The sequence below is a fragment of the Meleagris gallopavo genome, chromosome Z (genome assembly GCF_000146605.3).
Source record: "Meleagris gallopavo isolate NT-WF06-2002-E0010 breed Aviagen turkey brand Nicholas breeding stock chromosome Z, Turkey_5.1, whole genome shotgun sequence".
Taxonomy (NCBI): domain Eukaryota; kingdom Metazoa; phylum Chordata; class Aves; order Galliformes; family Phasianidae; genus Meleagris; species Meleagris gallopavo.
This window is the reverse complement of record NC_015041.2, coordinates 18452472-18472068: the sequence shown is the minus strand read 5'-3', so window position 1 is coordinate 18472068 and position 19597 is coordinate 18452472. Positions and strand designations below refer to the sequence as shown.

Here is a 19597-nt window from a genome sequence, read left to right as displayed (position 1 = left end):
CTGCTTCTGTTGTGAAACAGCCTTAGGTTACTAGAATTATAGAATCACAAAGTTGGAAACAACCTGTAAGATCATCTAGTCCAACCGTCTTCTCATTACCACTGCTACCACAAGCTACTAAACCATATCTCGTAGCTCCTCATCCAGATGCCTCTTGAACACTGCCAGGGACGGCGACTTCACCACCTCCCTGGGCAGGCCATTCCAGTGCCTGACACTCTCTGAGAGAAAAAGTTTTTCTTCATGTCTAACCTAAACCTCCTCTGATATAACTTGCAGCCATTTCCCCGGGTCCTGTTCGTTGCCTGGGAGAAGAGGCCAAACCCCTCTTCACCACAACCTCCCTTCAGGAAGCTGTAGAGTGCAACGAGGTCTCCCCTGAGCCTCCTCTTCTCCAGACTGAACAATCCCAGCTCCCTCAGTCGCTTCTCATAAGACTTGTGCTCCAGACTCCTCACCAGTTTTGTTGCCCTTCTCTGGACACGCTCCAGGGCCTCAACATCTTTCCTGTAGTGAGGGGCCCAAAACTGAACACAATACTCGAGGTCAGCCTCACCAGTGCTGAGTAGAGGGGGATGATCACCTCCCTGCTCCTGCTGGCCTCACTATTTCTAATGCAGGCCAGGATGCCGTTGGCCCTCTTGGCCACCTGGGCACACTGTTGGCTCATGTTCAGCCCAGCATCAACCAACACCCCCAGGTCTCTTTCTTCTTCACAGTCATCCAGCCACTCATCCCCAAGCCTATAGCGCTGCATGGGGTTGTTGCGGCCAAAGTCCGCAAAGTCCGCAGGACCCAGCACTTGGCCTTGTTGAACCTCATCCCATTCATCTCAGCCCAGCGATCCAGCTTATCTGGATCTCTTTGAAGGACTTCCCTACCCTCATGCAGATCCACACCACCTCCCAACTTGGTGTCATCTGCAAACTTACTGAGGGTGCACTCAGTCCCCTCATCTAGGTCGTCAAACAAATATATTAAACAAGATGGGCGCCAATACCGACCCCTAGGGGACACCACTTGTAACAGGTTGCCAGCTGGACTTAACTCCATTAACCACTACCCGTTGGGCACAGCCCTCTAGCCAGTTCCTTATCCAAAGTTACCCAAAGAAGTGTATACTTGTCCAGACCACGGGTAGCCAGTTTCCCCAGAAGAATACTGTGAGAGACCATGTCAAAGGCTTTGCTGAAGTCTAGGTACACTACATCAACAGCTCTTCCGTCATCTACCAGTCTGGTCACCCAGTCATAGAAGGAGATGAGGTTGGTCAAGTACGACCTGCCCTTCATGAACCCATGCTGGCTGGGCCTGATCCCCTGGGCACCATGCATGTGCCGTTTGATCTAACCCAAGATGATTTGCTCCATTACCTTCCCCGGTATCTACATCAGGCTAACAGGCCTATAGTTCCCTGGATAATTGGGTCAGCTGCGCAATCTATGGGAAGTCCACAGAGAGTTCTCTACAGTAGAAAAAGGTTTTATGCAGGCATACAGTTCTTCAAGCAAAGGACACAATTCAGTATAATAAGAGTCTGTTTTAAATTTGGAAAACTTGATCAGCCACAACATTTTGATAAGATTTATCCTCCTGCATTTTTCAAAAAACCTTCTTCGCAATGTTCAGATTCTATGAGTAGATTATATTTACTTTGGCAACATTTTCTAAGACTCAAAAGGAATGCAGAAGCATAGATGTTCTGGCTGCAAACTTTGTCATCAGAGCCTTTTCTTTCTTTTGATTCAAGAGATGAATTCAAAAAGAAAAAATGAACCAAGTCTAAAGGCAAAGAATTTTGTCTGGGATGAGTGAATTACCTAATTAGTTATAACTGAGTAACATCTAAAGCTTACCAATTTTTTCCTTTTGTCTTGTTCTGTGGGAGGTTCCTCATCTTCTGTAACTTTGGGCTCTTCAAAATGAGACAGCAGCAGGCAGCTAAGAGTGGGAATAAAAATAGCTTGAGTACACACTGCCATTAAAAGTTACTTTAAAACATTACTAAAAACACAGGATGCAATCAATTATATATACTTTGTTCTTAATTGAAAATAGGAGCTACACTTCATGGGGAAATAGCTATCCTGAAATGATGACACGGGTATATTAAAACTAATAGAATTGCTCAGGTTGGAAAAGATCTTCAAGATCATTGAGTCCAACCACATCCTAACCGTACTACCCTAACAACCCTCCACTAAATCATGTCCCTGAGCACCATATCCAAGTGGTTTTTAAACACATCCAGGGATGGTGACTCAACCACCTCCCTGGGGAGCCTACTGCTCTTATAACTTCAGAGATTAATGCAGGCTGAAAAGTTCTCCAGCAAAGCCATGTACCAGAAATGCAGCAGTCAGAATTCCAAATAAATCTGCAGAAATCAGATTGTTGTGAATGTTTGTAATGTTGTTTGAACATCAGAAATTTTGACCTAATAATCTCAGTCTGATATTTTAGTTTGCAGCAGTGCAAGAAAAGAGGCTTTTGAAAGGGTTGCTTTCAAAAACCACCGTCCAACTGAATAAACCTCAAAGGAATCTTGCTTTTTACCATAGAACACAATGATCTCCTAAGGATATCTTCACTAGCACAGAAAAATATTAGTTTTCAGTTTTACAGAGAGATGCTAAAAATAAACTTTTTTTTTCCTGTATCTGATGCTGACCAGAGGAAGAGAATGCATATGTTTAGTGAGTCTAAGTGACATTTATCATTTTTGCAACTTAATTGAGATGTCCATACTTGATAGAAAAGCGAGATGCTCTGGCAGAACTCTCAGTGACGACCATTTCTAAAGTGTCACTCCCATAATTAAACTGAATTTCTATTTCCTTAGTATAGGAGAGTGAACAATTTTCATATCCCAAGCAAAATTTTTTAGTATTGTGTACATTAAAATGTTAATGGGTAGAATTTTGCTTTCTTATTCAAGTAACAGGGCAAGAGATTGCACGCTGGAGAATAAAGAAAAATAGGTAGGTTGTGTTAAATATCATATACGTTATTTTAGCTTACCTTCAGACATGCAACAATTTTCCAAACAAATAAATACCCTTAAGTACAAGTGCTTTACAATATACTACCTATTTTATATTCCAATAATAAAATGAGAATTAAAAGAAAAACTTGCCATTTTTGGCTGGGTGTATCAATTCAGAAATCTTTTCAACAACTTCAAGACTCAGGTATAGAAAGTATGCAAATACGTGGGCTGCTCCGAAAGCAATGCCTCCTTTCTAATTACTTCAGCCCATGGCTTCCATAGGGTTCCTAAGGTTGAATCTTCCCACCAATATTCTGTTACTTTAAAAATGGATGTAAAACCATTCAAGTGGCAGTAACTTGCAACCATAGGTAGTTACGTGGCAGGAAGAACAAACAATCCACATTTACAGACATACATTATTAATCCATCTTGGCCCTACACTCCTGTACTATATATTCTACTAGCAGGGGAAAAGTTTCTGCAGCTATAGTCAAATTATTTGTTTTTGTTGTAAGGGATAACTGTTACTAGAATAAAATGAAAAAATAAAAAAAAAAGTTGATTCTTCATGAAAAGTTAAGACTTGCATTGTTTATATATTCAGTTCTCTATTAACATATGCTTAGAACTCTATGAGAGCCTTTCTAAACAATACAGCAGAACAGTCAAATGGTAACATAGAAGCAAAGGAATTACATATTAAGAAAAAAAAAAAAACAGCAAATCTTGTCTCTTCTTTCCTACAAATAGCATGGGACTCTGCAACTCAGCATTAAGAACAAACAAAAATATAAAAATGTCAAAATATACAAAATAATATTATCTCTGAGGTCTGAAAAAAAGCCATAACCACAAAGAATAACTGTAAGAATTAAATAAGGAAGCAATAAAATTTTTAAAAGTGCAAGATCATGACACTGACAAACATGCATTTTTATTTAGAATTGTTGAGACAATATTAAAACAACAGAAACTTCCCCTTCCAGAAGACCTGAAGTCCATAAAACTTTCTTGCAATTGGCATTGTAATGATAACTAGAGCTTCTAGAAACTCCATCTCAGTTTAAGTCAGGACACTAAAATCATCTTTGTGTCCTGATCAAAATCCCATCCATAAACCAGGGAGATCTTTATCTCTGTCTTTGTGTTTGAAGAGGCTTTTCCACAGCCTCACTGCACCAATACAACAATTTCATTAAGTTTCTAGTGCAAATGTGTTTGGGATCTGCTTATACTCAAGCCAATGCTATCACTTCATTTGTACAGTTTTCCTTGTGCATGCTTACTCTTACTTCATCCTTCACAGACTGTAGCTCTAGCTTGCTTCTGTCTTAACTTTCCTGTGCTAAACATATATGTTCTTTTAATCTTCCACCTAAAGAAGCTGAGTATTATGATGATCAGTGGGATCCACTGTCAAATTTTTTTCTGTCCTTGCTCAAGCTTAAATACAATCTTCAATGTGGAGACACACAATAGCACACATTGCTCCAGATACTTTATTTATTTTCAGATTACTTTAAAATTTTTAACACAAATGCCAAAGCCTTTTGTACATGTACACTGGCATCCGTCCACATAAACATGTCCCTAGTTCAGTGAGTCAGTAAAAAAAAAAAAAAAGCAGTGTCCAGAGGTTGGAATGAATAATAAGAAGTTCTACAGGTATTCAAGCTTAATATACAAAACTAACCCTGACAAAGTTTTATTACTTTCCAGTACTGACAGAAAGCAACACATTTAGAAACAGAAGGGATTTTACTGCATTGACTCTGATAGTAATTAAAGCACAGCATCAAAGAATATTCTCAGGCTTTGCAGTTAAATATTCTACACTGATAAATAGAGAAAAATGCCTAGCATGGGTCAGCCAGCATTCTGCAAGAAATTCAAGAGCGTAGTTCAGGTTTAGTGTGTGTAGACCATTCAGACACTTGCAAGAAACCAATTTCTTTTAAGGGGAGGTGAAATTAAAGCATGCGTAAGGACTGTATCAGCTGGCTTGAGGGCCAGAAATTATCTCCTTAAGCATTTAGCACATTTAGCACAATGTGCTCTATCACCAGGGAATTATCTGAAAATCAGAAAATGTTTGATTTTTAGCACATAGTAAATACTGTTCTTAGAATATATTATGTCTATAGGGATATCCCGCAGAGCAGACTCCTATAAGCACATTCAACCACCTATGGATATTTTTTGTCAAAACATTACATATTTAAAACTCTTACTATTGTAAAACCCAAAAATCATTTTTCACTTACTCTTTATAAGTTCCTGTTTCAGGATCTTCAGTCATAACATCATACAGACTTTCCAATGTAACGTGGATGATACCACAAAATTTATCTTGGATAACACTGGAAAAGAAAAGGAAAGTGACTTCGCTAAAGTAACTGGACAGGGAATTTGTTCAGTAACCATAAGGCACATTTACCAAGCAGTGTTTTAATTGCTCACCACTCAGACAAGCATGCTATCAAGCAGCTAATTCCAATTTTTTTTTTTTTATTACATAAGGGAACCAAAGTTGCAAACTCATGATAGAAGCATTTTATTAGAAAGAAGTGCCATGTGTTGTTGAAAATTTAGAAAGGTCAGTGTCCTTGCTTCTGCTTCTAATACATCTGCATATTTTCTAACATCACTATCTGTTGCAAAAGGAACAGCATATAACACTAGTACATTCTTTCTTGCATTCTCTATTCAGCCTTATGAGCGTTTCTTTAACCTCCTGGACAGGTTAATGACATTCCATAATCAGGTGAAAGGTATTTCCACCTACGAAAGCAAATTTTCTTAATTAGAAAGGTGGAAGCACGTTTCAGCTCTTCTTAAGCGCAGCTAACTCCTGTCATTTGAATTACCAGACCAAAGAGCTGGTAGATAGCACCAAGGACTGAAAAAAATAAGGAAATAAAGATGAGCACCTTCCTTTCTCCAACAGAAGCTGAAGGCCAGGTTGGATACTCCAAGCATCCCCAAATTACACCAATCTCCTAAATCATTTAGACACACATTCCTGCCTTGCGAATTCGCATGCCTGTAGTGTGAGAAGGGCATGAAACCATGACCTCCCAGACTCCCAGATGAAAAAGCAGGTACCAGCATCTTCTAGTTAAGGGAAAGCTGCTCTTGATTGCTGTCACTTCTGCTGAATTCCCTGCTGTTCTGAGTTTGGCTATCAATGTACAGATTCTTAGTACGTAAGCTACAGAAGGATTCAGGCACTCTGCAAGTGAACAACAGTTTCAGCTATTGGCAAAGAAATGGAAAAGTCTGATCAGTGATGGTAAATAACTCTTTTATGTGTCACTGCTATTAATGATTTCAATTAGCACAATTTCAGGGTTCATTTTTCCCAGAGATGGTTGCTGCAGACATACAAAATCTTAAATACGTAACATTGCAAAACAGATGCATTGGGGAAAAAAAAAGCCTATCAAGTTTTGAATATTAAGTCTATTAAAATATTTATTTAAACTTTGTTTTTATAAGATTATGATTCAGCTCATGATCATTTTGTTTTCAAATGAAAATTTTTCATAAATTTTATTCAGCTATGGTCAATTGCCAGGAATAGAACTATATTTGAACGCTGAAAGCTGAAACTCCAACACTTTCAGGGATGAAAACTGATGGAATTTTCTCCAGTCTGGCCTCTTATTGTTGCCATTACATTTTAGAAAAGACTTTGCCCCTTGCCAAACAGCTTCCCTATCTCATCCAAAGCAGAAAGCAAACAATCTAAAGAAAATGAGCACTGCCTGTTTAGCAGACTGCAGAATAAGCCCTCAGAGTTAAGAATTTCTTCAGTTGAGTTAGATTCCTACAAAGCACACTAAAGCTTTTTTCCTCATACTTCATCTCTTTTCCTTTAACAATATACATCTAGGAAAATCCCCATTAGAGTGGCTAGTATTTTCCATTGTAAGAAAGGAAACAGCTGTCCTCACATTCCTTTCAAAAGAGGATGTGGGGAATTCAACCAAGAACACTCCACCTCGGAGGAGTACGCTGCGCTCTGTAAGTATGCACCGTTTTAATTAATAGCGTAGTTCTATCAGCTACCTGGTAGCTGAATTTGTTCCTTTCAAGCCACATGAAGAACATCTAATTGCCAGAGGAACTGCATAATTTTACTTGGAGGGGAGAGAAGAGAGAAAAATGTTTAATCCAAAGTAGGCACAGCCTTTTCATCTGTTGCAAGTGCTAATTATGGTCAATCTATACAAGGGGGGTTATGTTAATTAACCAAAATATAAAAAAGTAAGCACAGTGCTCATTAATTAATTTATTTTTCTTCTTTTTCCTCTCCACCAGGCTTGCAGACTAATAGGAAAAGTAGAAAGGGAGGGAGGCCTTTCAGTTAACTCGTGTATCCAGTGATCTGTGATATATCCAGAAGAAACTGAAGAAGGTGGCTAAAAATTCAAAATACAGCTCCTGATAATTAACTGCAAAGCATGCTGAGAAATCAGAGTTTTCTTTACTTGAAAATGCTATTTTTATCTTATAGCATAAAATAGAGATGTTCTTTTACTTCTTTTTGAAGTGAGTAATAGAAATGTAATGGTAATTTTCCTGAGGAAAGCAGTGCCACAGAATACAGAAGGCCTTTCAAAATAACCTAACAGCTACCTGCAGTTTTCAGTGAAGATAAAACCATCCTTTTTCCCTTCCTCTCCTTTTTCTCTTGAAAGGAGACAGTTTCTTCCTATCAGACATTCCCTGAAACGTTTATCAAGCCCAAAATCATTAAACAATAGAACTATTTTTAGAATGTAAGACATATGCTGGGGGGAAATAAAGGCAGCATATGTTTACTGTGATTTGAAAAAAACAAAACCACAACCAAAAAAAACTTGGGCTAAAGTTCAGCGGCAACACAATGAGATATCAGGTGTCATTTTCATGGAAGAAAGGGAAAGAGCCTTGCAAATAAAGGAAATCTCTTTTTAGAAGTCTAAAATTAGACTGGTTGTTTTAAGAAACATGCTGGAAAGTTCTTAAGAGCGGCTTCAGAAACGAAACGGACAACATATTTTGCTGAACTTTCATTGCAAAACCAAACAGTTAGTACTATCCATACAAAAAATCTCAGCTCAGGATGAAGGCAGCATTTAAGCAGTTCCACCTTTCAGTTGCATCTAATCAAGGTCAGCAGCATAACAAGTAACAGCATAAAGTTATAACTGATTTTCTAACTACCCCAAGGTCCTTAAGTTATCGGGACAAAGCCTAGTTCGGTACACATCAAGAATTATCAAGAGACAGGCCTGGAATTAGAGGTTTACAGCTTGCATGAAGTTGCTAGTCAGGATTTAAACCAGTACAGGATCCAGTTCCAAAGATACAGTTAAGACCTTATTTTTGTAATCACAAAAGGGATCTTTCATGTTACCTACTTAAAAAAATAATAATAATAATAATCACCTTGTCTATAATAAAAAAATGCACCAAACCTATTTATGACAGCTTGAACATGAATGTTTTTCATTTCAAAATTTGCATAGTCTGTGAGATAAAAGAAAGTTCTGCCATGTCCAGCTCATTAAAGCTATCTATTCAAAATTTTTACCCAGTGTTTTCTGCGACAACTACCACTACAACAACTTTGGATTTCAGTTAAATAGCATAGATGATAACAAATTGCTAGTAGTATGTAAATAAATAGTCCTCCTGTCTCCTATACATTTTTCTTGGTCTACCAGAAAGGGACAAAACATTCTTATTGGCAAGCATACCTGCTTGCAGATATACCTTTCTCTTCTAGACATTAAAAGGAAGCAGTAGAAAAGCAGAGATTTTCTCTTTTGCCAGGATGAAGCAGCAAGAATAGAGAACGGGACTAGCTTCATATCTTTACTGGTGTTAATTCAAGATTATTTATTCTTATTTCATTAGCAATGGGAAGAGATTGAAGGCGACAAGTGGAATTTACTTTACATGTGCTATGAGTAATGTAAATGATTATTTTTTTTCTCCTCTAGATGCTGTGCAGTGCTATGGAGCTCCTAAAAAGATAACGACATCTAAGATAGCATTTCCAGGGGAATCCTATGGCTGACTGTAAACTTGATAATGAGCTTTACAAATGAGAATCTAATAAGAGACTGTGACTAAGTGGAAGTCTAGAGACCATTTTGCTTCATGTGGGCAGGCACTACTGAGACTTCTGAATTCTCTATTCTCCAGTGATTTAAACAGACATACGAACCACACACAGCCACAATATTCCTGTTTCCTAGTGTGAACATTTAACTTGGCAGTTACTAACTGCCAAACAAGAACTCCACTTTCCTACGATTACACCCCTCAATTTCTTTGTACAGCAAAGGTGGAAATTTTTCACAAGTTGCTTATTGGAGGATGACTCCTTTCCATAAGATGGCTTCGATTGTCCCAGCAACACTTACAAAGATGATGCTGGCAGTATCAATTTCATTTAGACTGCACCACTGGAAATGATAGGACACACATCTGGAAGATGATTCCTACAGAAGCCTGTCAGTGAAAAGGAAACACCTTCAGAGGGAACTGTGGTCTTTTGCTGAGAACAGCTAAGGAGCATGCAGTCTCCCAGGTTTGAGAATTTTTTGTCTTGTTCTGTCTCAGCCCTCACCCACTCCCTATGAAATCCTCTCTCACATGGGCACATCAGCATTACTACTTAAGAAAACCTAGTTAATTAGTTTTGGCTAGAATGATCATCACTCAGGTGCTAATAAAGTCCGTTACTTCTGAAGACAGCCAAATAGAACTGAAAGTTTACAGATAAAGAACTTAAGACTACCAAACTTACTACTGTAGAATTACACACAGTGTAGCTGTTACTAAATGAAAACAAAAACAAACCGAAAACACAAAAAAGCCCAAAAAACTTAACACTTGCCACAACCAATTACGTAGGAAGCTTAGGGGTTAAGGAGTAAAGCACTGTATCGGAGCTAAAAATTAAGCATGAATTTGAGAGTAATTAGCATTTTCTCCCCTTAAAAAACAAACAAACAAAAAAAACACACTACACTTAATATTTATGTCTATAAAGGTATATATAAAACAAAGTTTCTAGTCACAAAACTCAAAACAGTTTAAGCTTTTGCCCAACTAGCAGAATTAAGTGTTTCATAAGATAGGAATAGTTCACCTATTAAACATTAAATTACAGTAAAATACAGCACTACAATACAATGAAAGTAAATCTCAACAAAAGTTAGATTTTGTTACATCCAATAGAAAGACATAGCAAGCAACAACAGAGGCACACAGTGTAGACTTCCACATTCACCACTGTAATAGTATAGGCAAGGTCTACATTCATACTGCCAACAGAAAATATCTTGTCATTCCTGGAAATGCACTGGAAACAGACAAACGGGGTGATAAGGAATGCAACAACATGGCCATGCACATTAGCTATGCTGGCAGAAGTCTGGCTAGAGCCAGAAACCCTAAAGCATCCCACACATCCATATTCTAAATAAAAATGAAAAAGTTTAAACACATGCAAACTACATGGTTTGCATAATACCCATCATTTCAAGCACAATCCTAGAATGTAGTCTTCTCTTAGAAAACATATTTTGACCTAACACTTCAAAATACACAAATACTTAAGTATCCTCAATAGATTTCTCCAGTTTATACCCCTCATCTAGCCAAAGACTCCCTCAAACTTCACTATGTAGATGACATTATCTTTTTACAGACAATAATTAACCATTTCCATTATCAGAGATATTACAAATGTTATCAATTTCTGAATCCAGTATTTACCTTCCATATCAACTCCTAATAAGTTATGACCACAAAATGATACAAACACAGACTATTAAAAATCACATTTTAATATATCCGTTATACAGACTGAGTACAGGAAACTGTGTACGCAACAAATACATTAAGCATTGCTCTCTTTTCATTCTCCAGGTTTCTTGGCTTTACTAGTTACCTTTAATTCAAGTTAGCTATGTAATTACTACAGAAACTTAATACTCATAAGTACTGCAAAATAAATAATATGAACATTCTCTCTACTGAACACATACTTGCACTACAGGTGAAAGAATCCTACAACAGGAACATAGGTAATCCATATCAGGTTTAAATGACATTTAATAAAAATCAATGAACTTTAGAAAATTGAGAAAGCAAATAAACCCAAATTACACTATTTTCCACAATTCTATCAATCAGCTGATTTTTTTTAGAAAAATCAAATTCTTGACTTCTTGACATTTCAGATTGGAGTAAAATTAACATCAAATCAACGGAAGTAAATTACAATGATGAATGCTCAAACAATATGACCTGTGCCTGACTTTCAGATGCTGTTCGCTTGAGTAGCCTAATTTGGTCCAATTCTGAATCTCCTACTGAATTATCAGTTAGAGACTGCACCGCGTCATTTATGTTGTATCTGCCAGGTTGATAAAACCCATAATATTCTATTCGCTTCTCCCCTGAGTTTTCCAGCACTTTTAGTTTCTGTCTAAAGTGAACGATTTTGTAGGTTAGGAACAAGATCACAGCACAAGCCAGAACGAAAAAGGCTAGCAAAACATCAAAGGCCTGATTCAGCTTTTCAACCTGCTGTGTACAAAGTACGGATGTCTGTAAGGATACAGGAGCAGCATCTGTTGGAAACAAACTTCTTACTTCTGTGGTTCCGGTAACAGTTATAATCTGTGCTGGTATTTGTACTGGTAAAACTGATAGTATTGTAGGTGCCTGTGAAGGAGTTTCAGCAGCAGTGTTTTCTCCATAAGGCAAAGGGCTAGCAGATGTAACTGCAGTTCCTTCCCAGAGAGTAATGTACTTCGTATCTGCCTTAAAAAACTGCTCAAATGGACTGCGCCTGTTTCCCTTATGCCATGCCATCAGCAAAGTGGTAGGGCTGTGATGGGTATCTGCAGATTCTAGATTCCAGGCTGCTTCTGGGCTGGCAGTGAGGCTACTGCAGTTTGCAAACAGAGTCCACTTGAAGTAACTCAAAGGCCTGCCACGCATGCTGAGGGGATTCTGACAAAGAATTTTAACAGAAATGGGAGATGATGCCAGCCACTTAAGTAACCCAAGCATTTTGCAGCTACAGTTCCAAGGATTATAATTTACCTGTAGATGAGTTAAAGACACTAAGGGTTTAAGCACTTTAGGTTGCAATTCTGTAAGATTATTAAAAGCTAAATTGAGAATGTTAAGTGACTGCCCCATTTTTTCAAAGACACTGTCACCAATATTTGTTATTTTATTTCGGTCTAACTGCAGATACTTTAAACTGTTCAAAGAAGTAAAAGTGCTAGAATTTATATTTTCTAAATCGTTATAACTTAAGATTAACTGACTAAGGTTGCTTAATCCAAAAAATCCGTTTACAGCAATATGTTTTAGCTTTACACTTTTTAAAGACAGATATCTAAGCTTGTTAAGCCCTTTAAATGCAAAACGCTGTATTGATCTAATAGGATTGTGAGATAAAGAAAGTCTTTCAAGATTTCTGAGCCTTCCAATGGCATTTGATGGCACAAGTGTTAAGTTGTTACCTTCAAGGAACAAGTATACAAGGTTTTCAAGATGACAAAATGCTGCATCTGATATCCGTGAAATCTTATTATTGGCTAGGTTAAGTGTTTGAAGATTTCTCATTCCCAAGAAAGTTCCACTTCCAAGGATACTGAGACGATTTCTTTGAAGTGTTAAATATCTAACAGAAAGGAGATCGCTAAATAATCCTCGGGAAACAAAAGCTATTTGATTATTCTGAAGGTATAAATAATGAAGATTGGAAAGACCTTCAAAAATTCCTGGATCCAGGCGTTTAATATTATTGTTATTTAGATGCAAGTAGCAAAGTTTAGGAAGATCCACAAAAGCTTTTGGGTGTACATACGAAATACTGGAATTATCCATGTAAAGTGCAGCAAGTCTCTGAAGGCCTGTTAATTCATTTGGAATGACATGTGATATATTATTCCCACTGAAGTATACAAGAACTGTAGTTTTAGGGAAGTTCCGAGGGATGCTTGAAAGACCCAAGTTACGACAGGTAACTTGCCTCCCTGTGCAGAGCTGGCACACAGCTGGACAGCCAAGAACCTCCTTCTGGAGCAGCAACAAAAGAAAGCCACTAAGGAGATGCAGGAATGCTCCTGTGCAGGGTGAAAAACTTTGTAGTCCACACATATCCCTGTCTTTGGCCTTCTCACTCATTTCTGACTTTGCTAGTAGAGATAAAAAAAGTTTATGAACATTATTCATGTGAAATTGTAGGATTCTTTAAAAAAAAAAAAAAAAATTATACAAGTTTTACTTTCAAGATTGGTACTTTAAATATATTATCTTATGAGGCCAAATAAGCAATTTCAAAGTAAAACTTAAGTTTATCGTGAGTTTGAACTATATGGAAAAAAAAAAAATTCAACATAAATGAAAAGTGAAACAAATCACTGCCAAAACAGCAGATGATTCTACGATATGATCATAACATTCTATGAGACAGCCAAAATAGCTGGAAAATACTTAATTGATTAAAGAATAAAAGCTGCCAAAATAATGACTTCTAGTAAATTCACAATACCGTGTATTAACTATTTTAAGTAGTTAAAAATAACAAGGAACTTTTTCAATAACTTTCAAGTAGGAGTGCCAGCAAGTTTCCTTTCATTTACAGCTTGAATTTTGCCTTTTACAAAGTTGAATTACATTCAAAAAAAGCAGAAACAACTCCTTACCCTAAATCTGAAGTTCATTATTTCTGTTCTTTCATTGTTTTGCAGTTTGTTAGGCTGTTACAGCTGACAATACCCATCTGCGAAACGCTTGGAAAAGTGATATTGCTGTGTAACACACCTCTCACATTTTGCCCCTGGATTTGCAACTGTTCATTCAGGAAACTAAGTAAGAAGTAGTTAAAGTGAGGTTGCCATGGATACAGGAAACTGTCAGACAGGAAGCCATTTTATCTGTGCTTCAGAAGTATTGTTGGAAAGGAAATCTCAACTAGCAGTTTCTAGAAAACCAAGAATTATCTTAATCTTCAACTGCTGCCTTAAAAAAAAAAAACTTTTTTTTTTTTTTTAAGTAGGAGAGCTCTAGAAAGGTTTGTCAAGATAGTTAGATATTTACAATACAGCATATCTATTTGTAACAGTACTGCTGCGTTATCTGTAAATTCTTGTATTTTCCAGACAGAAAATAAAATATTTTATTATATAAACAGCAACTTATACTGTTCCATCTGCGTGCATAACAAAACTGCTCTTCGTTTAAGTGCAGTACTGCAAAACGGAGAACCTTGATGTTTGGAAGGCAAGGCCTAGAGAACCACTGCCATGGCATCTCAGCCATGCCAGCCAGGCAAACCCCCTCAGCCGAGCCAGGAAGCCTCAAAAATCTTGGATGTGAGAATTTCGTGATTGTCACTGCATGGAACATATACATTACATACATAATTTAAATATACATTTACGCACATGCATATTATGTATTTATAATATATTTCTAAGCTGCACCTCAGACTTGATCCAGGCACACAGCTATGTTTCGTTTTAGGCCATGTTTTTTAAGCTAACTTGTCTGCGCAGCTCGAGGTATACTATAAAAGCCACAGCCCAGATTCATGGCTTCAGTTCCCTTCAGTGTCCCTTGTGCAGATGAGGACTTAGTGCACGTGTATACTGTAAATAGTCCCTTTACTTATGGACCAGACATTACATCCTCAGCTTATCTGTCACAGGACTGAGCACTAACAAAGTTCAGTGACATAATCTAAAGAGGAAAGGGGGAAATAATAAAAATAGATGCAAAATTAGAGGTGAACCCTAAAAACAGCACTGTAACTAAAAAAACAAAAAAAAAACAAAAAAAAATTTAGTACTGACATGAGACAATTAGTTTGGCAAAATGGTGATGCTAAAGTACATTTACAGCCATAGTCAAACAAAAGACACTACAGTAGTATCAAAGAATAAGTTCACATAAGGGGCAAATGTCATTCAACATCTTTGACTACAATAATCCAAGCCTAAATACAGGAAGCACACAAGCAAGTGAAACAGAATAGATGGACAAGTCAAACTTTAGAAGCAGAAGTCTGAAATTCTGTCAAAAGAAACTTACATTTCAAAAACTTGACAAAAAAATATTCTAACCATAAACGGTAGCATTTTTTTAAATGTTTGAAATGTAAAATACAAAACAATGTCAACCAAAATTCTCCTGTGTTTTTCAATTAGAGCTGGCCAAAAGTCCCTAGAATTGAGATGGAGAGTAAAGTTTAAAAAAATAACCATTTAATGATCTTTAATTCTAGCAGTGTTAATTTCCTTTAAAATATGTAATAAAAACCAAAATCAGTAGAACCAGTAAGACTGATCAGTGGTCCAATTTAAGCACAGCCTGTATCAAACAAAACTCATAATTTGCATAGCATTTAGTTCTTTACTCTGAGACCATTAAACCAATAGCAAAACACTGTTCTTTGGAATTAACTATTCATTTTCAAATTTGACTTTTCTTTTGGTATGTTTTACATAGTCAATTATGTAAAGTAAAATAGATAGGCATATTATCCTTAAAACATTGAATAATGAAATAGCTATCTACAGCCTCTGTGATGGTAAGGGAAATATTCAAAATATGGGAAAGATACTTTCAAGCGTTGCTGCCTAATCGGTGGAGGGAGGAGGTGGGGAGGGGAAGGAAGTCTTCATTTGCTGCTTCAATAACTGAAAATTCCTGTTTTCCACTGAGCACTGTTGGACTCTCATATAATAGCAACTGTAACTGTTATGAAGGGGAGACACAGAAGCAGACACAGAAGCAAACATTTCTGCTTAATAAACTCACAATACAAAACATTTATACATGCAAATGTACCACAAAAAGGTTAGAAACAATCTTTGTAATTTAATTTCCTTTTTATCCTTGGCAGTTTTACTATTAAATAGAAAGGCAGAATCAAAGAGGACTTGCAACATACTGAGAAAAAAGGAGAAAACTACTGAATTACTTTTCCATTGAGGATAAGAAAATACATATGTCTCCCTTTCATAAATTTTACTTCCCTTTAGAATCTAGGAAAATGACAGAAAGGGCTTATGAAACTGTAAGTTCACTTGGAAAGAAAGTTTCTCACCTTTCAGTAAACGGTTATTATAGCAATTAAAAACATTAGTTATGCCAATCAACAAGAAAAGACAAAGTATCCAAAGAGTAAGCCTGTGAATAAAATACTAACATAAAAAAGACCAGCCATCAATGAGATGGATGTGATATGCTGAAAAAAACTGTATGTGTGGCTCTAGCCTCCACTATTCACTACAATATTTAGTACACTGTTCAAACCAGGTAAGAATTATAAATACAGATGCAATTAAACATCAAAGATATAAAAAAAAAATGGATTAAATAATTCCCAAATTTCAATCACTGTAACTAACTTTCTGGAACCTGATGTGGCTCAACAAGTGCAACTTAGGATCACAGAATCATAGAATGGCCTGGGTTGAAAAGGACCTCAAAGATGATCTAGTTTCAACCCCCCTGCTACGTGCAGGGTCGCCAACCACCAGACCAGGCTGCCCAGAGCCACATCCAGCCTGGCCTTGAATGCCTCCAGGGATGGGGCATCCACAACCTCCTTGGGCAACCTGTGCCAGTGCATCACCACCTGCTGAGTGAAAAACTTCCTCCTAATATCTAATCTAAACCACCCCTGTCTCAGTTTAAAACCATTCCCCCTTGTCCTTGTTGAAGGACAAGGAGAGTCCTGCACCTGGGGAGGAATAACCACATGCGCATCAGAACAGGTGAAGGGATGACCTGCTGGAGAAGTGCTCTGCAGAGAAGAACCTCAGTGTCCTGGTGGACAACAGGTTGGCCATGAGCCAGCAGTGTGCCAAGAAGGCCAATGAGATCATGCAGTGCCATTGGCAGCACGGCCAGCAGGTCGAGAGAGGTGTTTACGTATGAGTGAGCACACATTCAACTTGATAAATAGAAAGAGGAGTGGGAGACAGAACATTAGCTTCAAAAGTAGGCCCGTCTTTCTTCATTGGGATGATATAAACAGTTAAGTAACAAATTTTGACTTTACAAAGGAATACATAACAGCTCTGAAGGAGTGTATCATAATAGGCATGTTCTTGCCATTTCCTAAATTCCATATCGACAGCTTCATGAAAGTTTTTCTAACAAGTAACTTTAATGAATGACAAAGAAAAATTAGCTTCTGTAATAACCTAACGAAGATTTATAATTGCACGCTATAAGTACTTGTACTCGCAGAACATCAATTATAACTGCCAGAAATCATACTGGGTGACATATCAGATTTGATACACAGCAAGAAAATGCAGACATCCATTTACATGAAGATTAGATAAGAGCTGAACAAACCTCAAAAACACCTTTGGCTTTTAACCTTTTCCTCGCAACAGTTTTGAATCAATAGAAGTATGAACACTGGAATACTATTCAAGCTACTCAAGTGCCAAAAATGACAAAGAAAAAATATAAGAAATTCATAGGCTCAATATATCAAAAGTTGCCTCTATTTTGGAGCTATACTACTCATTCTACATGGTAAGCCCAGTGAGAATGATCTTTAAAATTAGCCAACTGTTTTGGAAGGCACTTCCAAGAATTCACAGCACAAAGAAATTAAGAGCAGAATAAATGTACAGGCAAATTCTTAAAAGAATAATCTTCAGAAACATTACATCACTGGAAGAAGCTTATTAAGAAACTACTACCTTTTTACTTAAATCTTTGAGTCACTGCCTTTGAAGTCTTTAATATTTTGACTTAGCCATTTGTTCTTTTTCTTTTCCATTAACCGCCACTAACAGTATCATCTGGAATCAACACATCTTACCCCAAACAGTATCACAAAAATTTTTAACAAGAAATTCAGATGTATTAACAGGCTACCACAGCCTAAATTGACAGAGTAATCAAAACAATTGGCAATAGAAATCATCAAACTACTCTCCATTTGAAAGTATCCACCAGGAATGAATATTAACAAATAATGAGCTACAAATGTCAATATCCAGATTTGGAAAACTTACGTAGATAGTGAGTCCATTTTATATGGCCACCTCTTCATGTATATCACAATGCATGTTCTATCTTAAAGATTTCATTGACCTTCTGTTACGGTTATAACTTATATGAAACTCCTCCACTTACGATGGAAATTTCATAGGCCAAAAAGAGAAAAAAAAAAAAATCAAGTCTTGAAGTTTCATTCATTGCTAACTCTTTTTTTTTAATCCTTAAATAAAAATCACAGCCTTTCACTGGTCAGACTTTGGCTAGACTTCAATAGAAATCAGTTGAAGGACACAGACATCAGAACCCAACAAAAACCTTGAAGGCCTTACAACTTTATGAAACAAGAAAAAAAAAAAAAAATCACAATGCCATTCTACTCTGATATGGTCTAAAACTGCTAAGAAGAGCTGGCAATAGAATAGTATGTTGCATCACATTTCTTGTGCTTTCCCTTTTCTAATGAAAGCAGAGCAAATAGAGATGGGATATCTTAGAAATCCAGCTTGGACTACAAATCCCAGATATGAACAAGGATATTGCTCAGTGTAAACAGCATTACAGCTATCAGCACAATCCACAACAACCTCTTTTCAACAGACAGTCTAATACTGTAATGAGAATTCTTTTCTAATCCAGCATTGCTCTGAAACCAGAGAGATCTTGCAAATGCCTAGGATGTAATGAAAAATGCTGCTGTTGGACAAGTAGCAGACACCGAAGAAGCCTTATCCAGCAGATATCTAAGAGACTTGAAAGAAACTCTGCAAGAATTTCTAACAATTGAAACTAGACTGAAACATAGATGTAAAGTTATGACCTAGGTTTCAACAGCTTTCAGTAAAAGCAATGGTGGTAATTCTCTTTTCAAGAACAAAAAGCATGGTATTAATGACACCAGCAAAAGAACACTGCTTATCTTTCAACATTGTGCAACAAATGCAAACCATGACTACAGGTAGGGAACTCACCAAGCTAACCTGATCACTGTTGCCCTATTTTTCCAATCTGCTGCTTATGTTTCCTCAAAGCAGCTAAAACATCCCATTTGCTTTCTAATACCTTCCAGTGTCAGTTGGGTTCCACCAAGATATTCAGATAGTAACTGGAAGAATTAAAACAACCTCTAATTTGCAAAATAGATTATAAACTATTTGGAATCACAATGTTCCAAAATGTTGTAAGAGAGCTGCTCTGAAAGTAATGCCTCCTATTTTATTATTCTGCCTCACAATGTCAGAGGCATGGTGGTAGATGTTGGTGGCATGGCAGCAGAGGCTGAAACTTCTCATCAATATCCAGTCACATGTTGCTGCTGTGTGACAGATAGCAACAGAGGGTTACTCTGACAGAATGGCATCTAACATGGAAGTAAGTATGAAGCAAGGGTGTGGAACTGAATTCCTCCATGTGGAAAAAAGTATCACCCACTGACACTCAGCAACACTTGCTTAATATGGATGGAGACTGAACAGTGGATATGAGCACAGGGAAATAGTGGATGGTGTGTTTTGGCACTGGTGACAGCAACATGAAAGATGAGCCACA

The 19597-nt window shown here is 37.1% G+C and overlaps 2 protein-coding genes across 2 annotated transcripts in view; both read right to left on the bottom strand.

The window, feature by feature from the left end:
- Window positions 1-1805: 1805 nt before the first annotated feature.
- IPO11 (importin 11) overlaps window positions 1806-19597 on the bottom strand; it is a 137996-nt gene continuing 120204 nt past the window's right edge. Inside the window, exons 18-19 of the mRNA XM_010725468.1 lie at window positions 5257-5352; window positions 1806-1941 (exon numbers count right to left, since the gene is read on the bottom strand). Coding sequence (XP_010723770.1) covers window positions 1821-1941; window positions 5257-5352 — 217 coding nt within the window. The 3' untranslated portion in view covers window positions 1806-1820. The remainder of the gene's footprint in view (window positions 1942-5256; window positions 5353-19597) is intronic.
- Window positions 10825-14016, bottom strand: LRRC70 (leucine rich repeat containing 70). Its single transcript, XM_010725462.3, has 2 exons — window positions 13726-14016; window positions 10825-13215 (listed from the first exon to the last, which is right to left on the bottom strand). The coding sequence occupies exon 2, from the start codon at window positions 13202-13204 to the stop codon at window positions 11276-11278; it is 1929 nt and encodes a 642-aa protein (XP_010723764.1). The 5' UTR covers window positions 13205-13215; window positions 13726-14016; the 3' UTR covers window positions 10825-11275.

Coding starts and splice junctions, on each gene's coding strand:
- LRRC70 (XM_010725462.3), bottom strand. CDS start 13,204: ATGAGTGAGAAGGCCAAAGACAGGGATATGTGTGGACTACAAAGTTTT.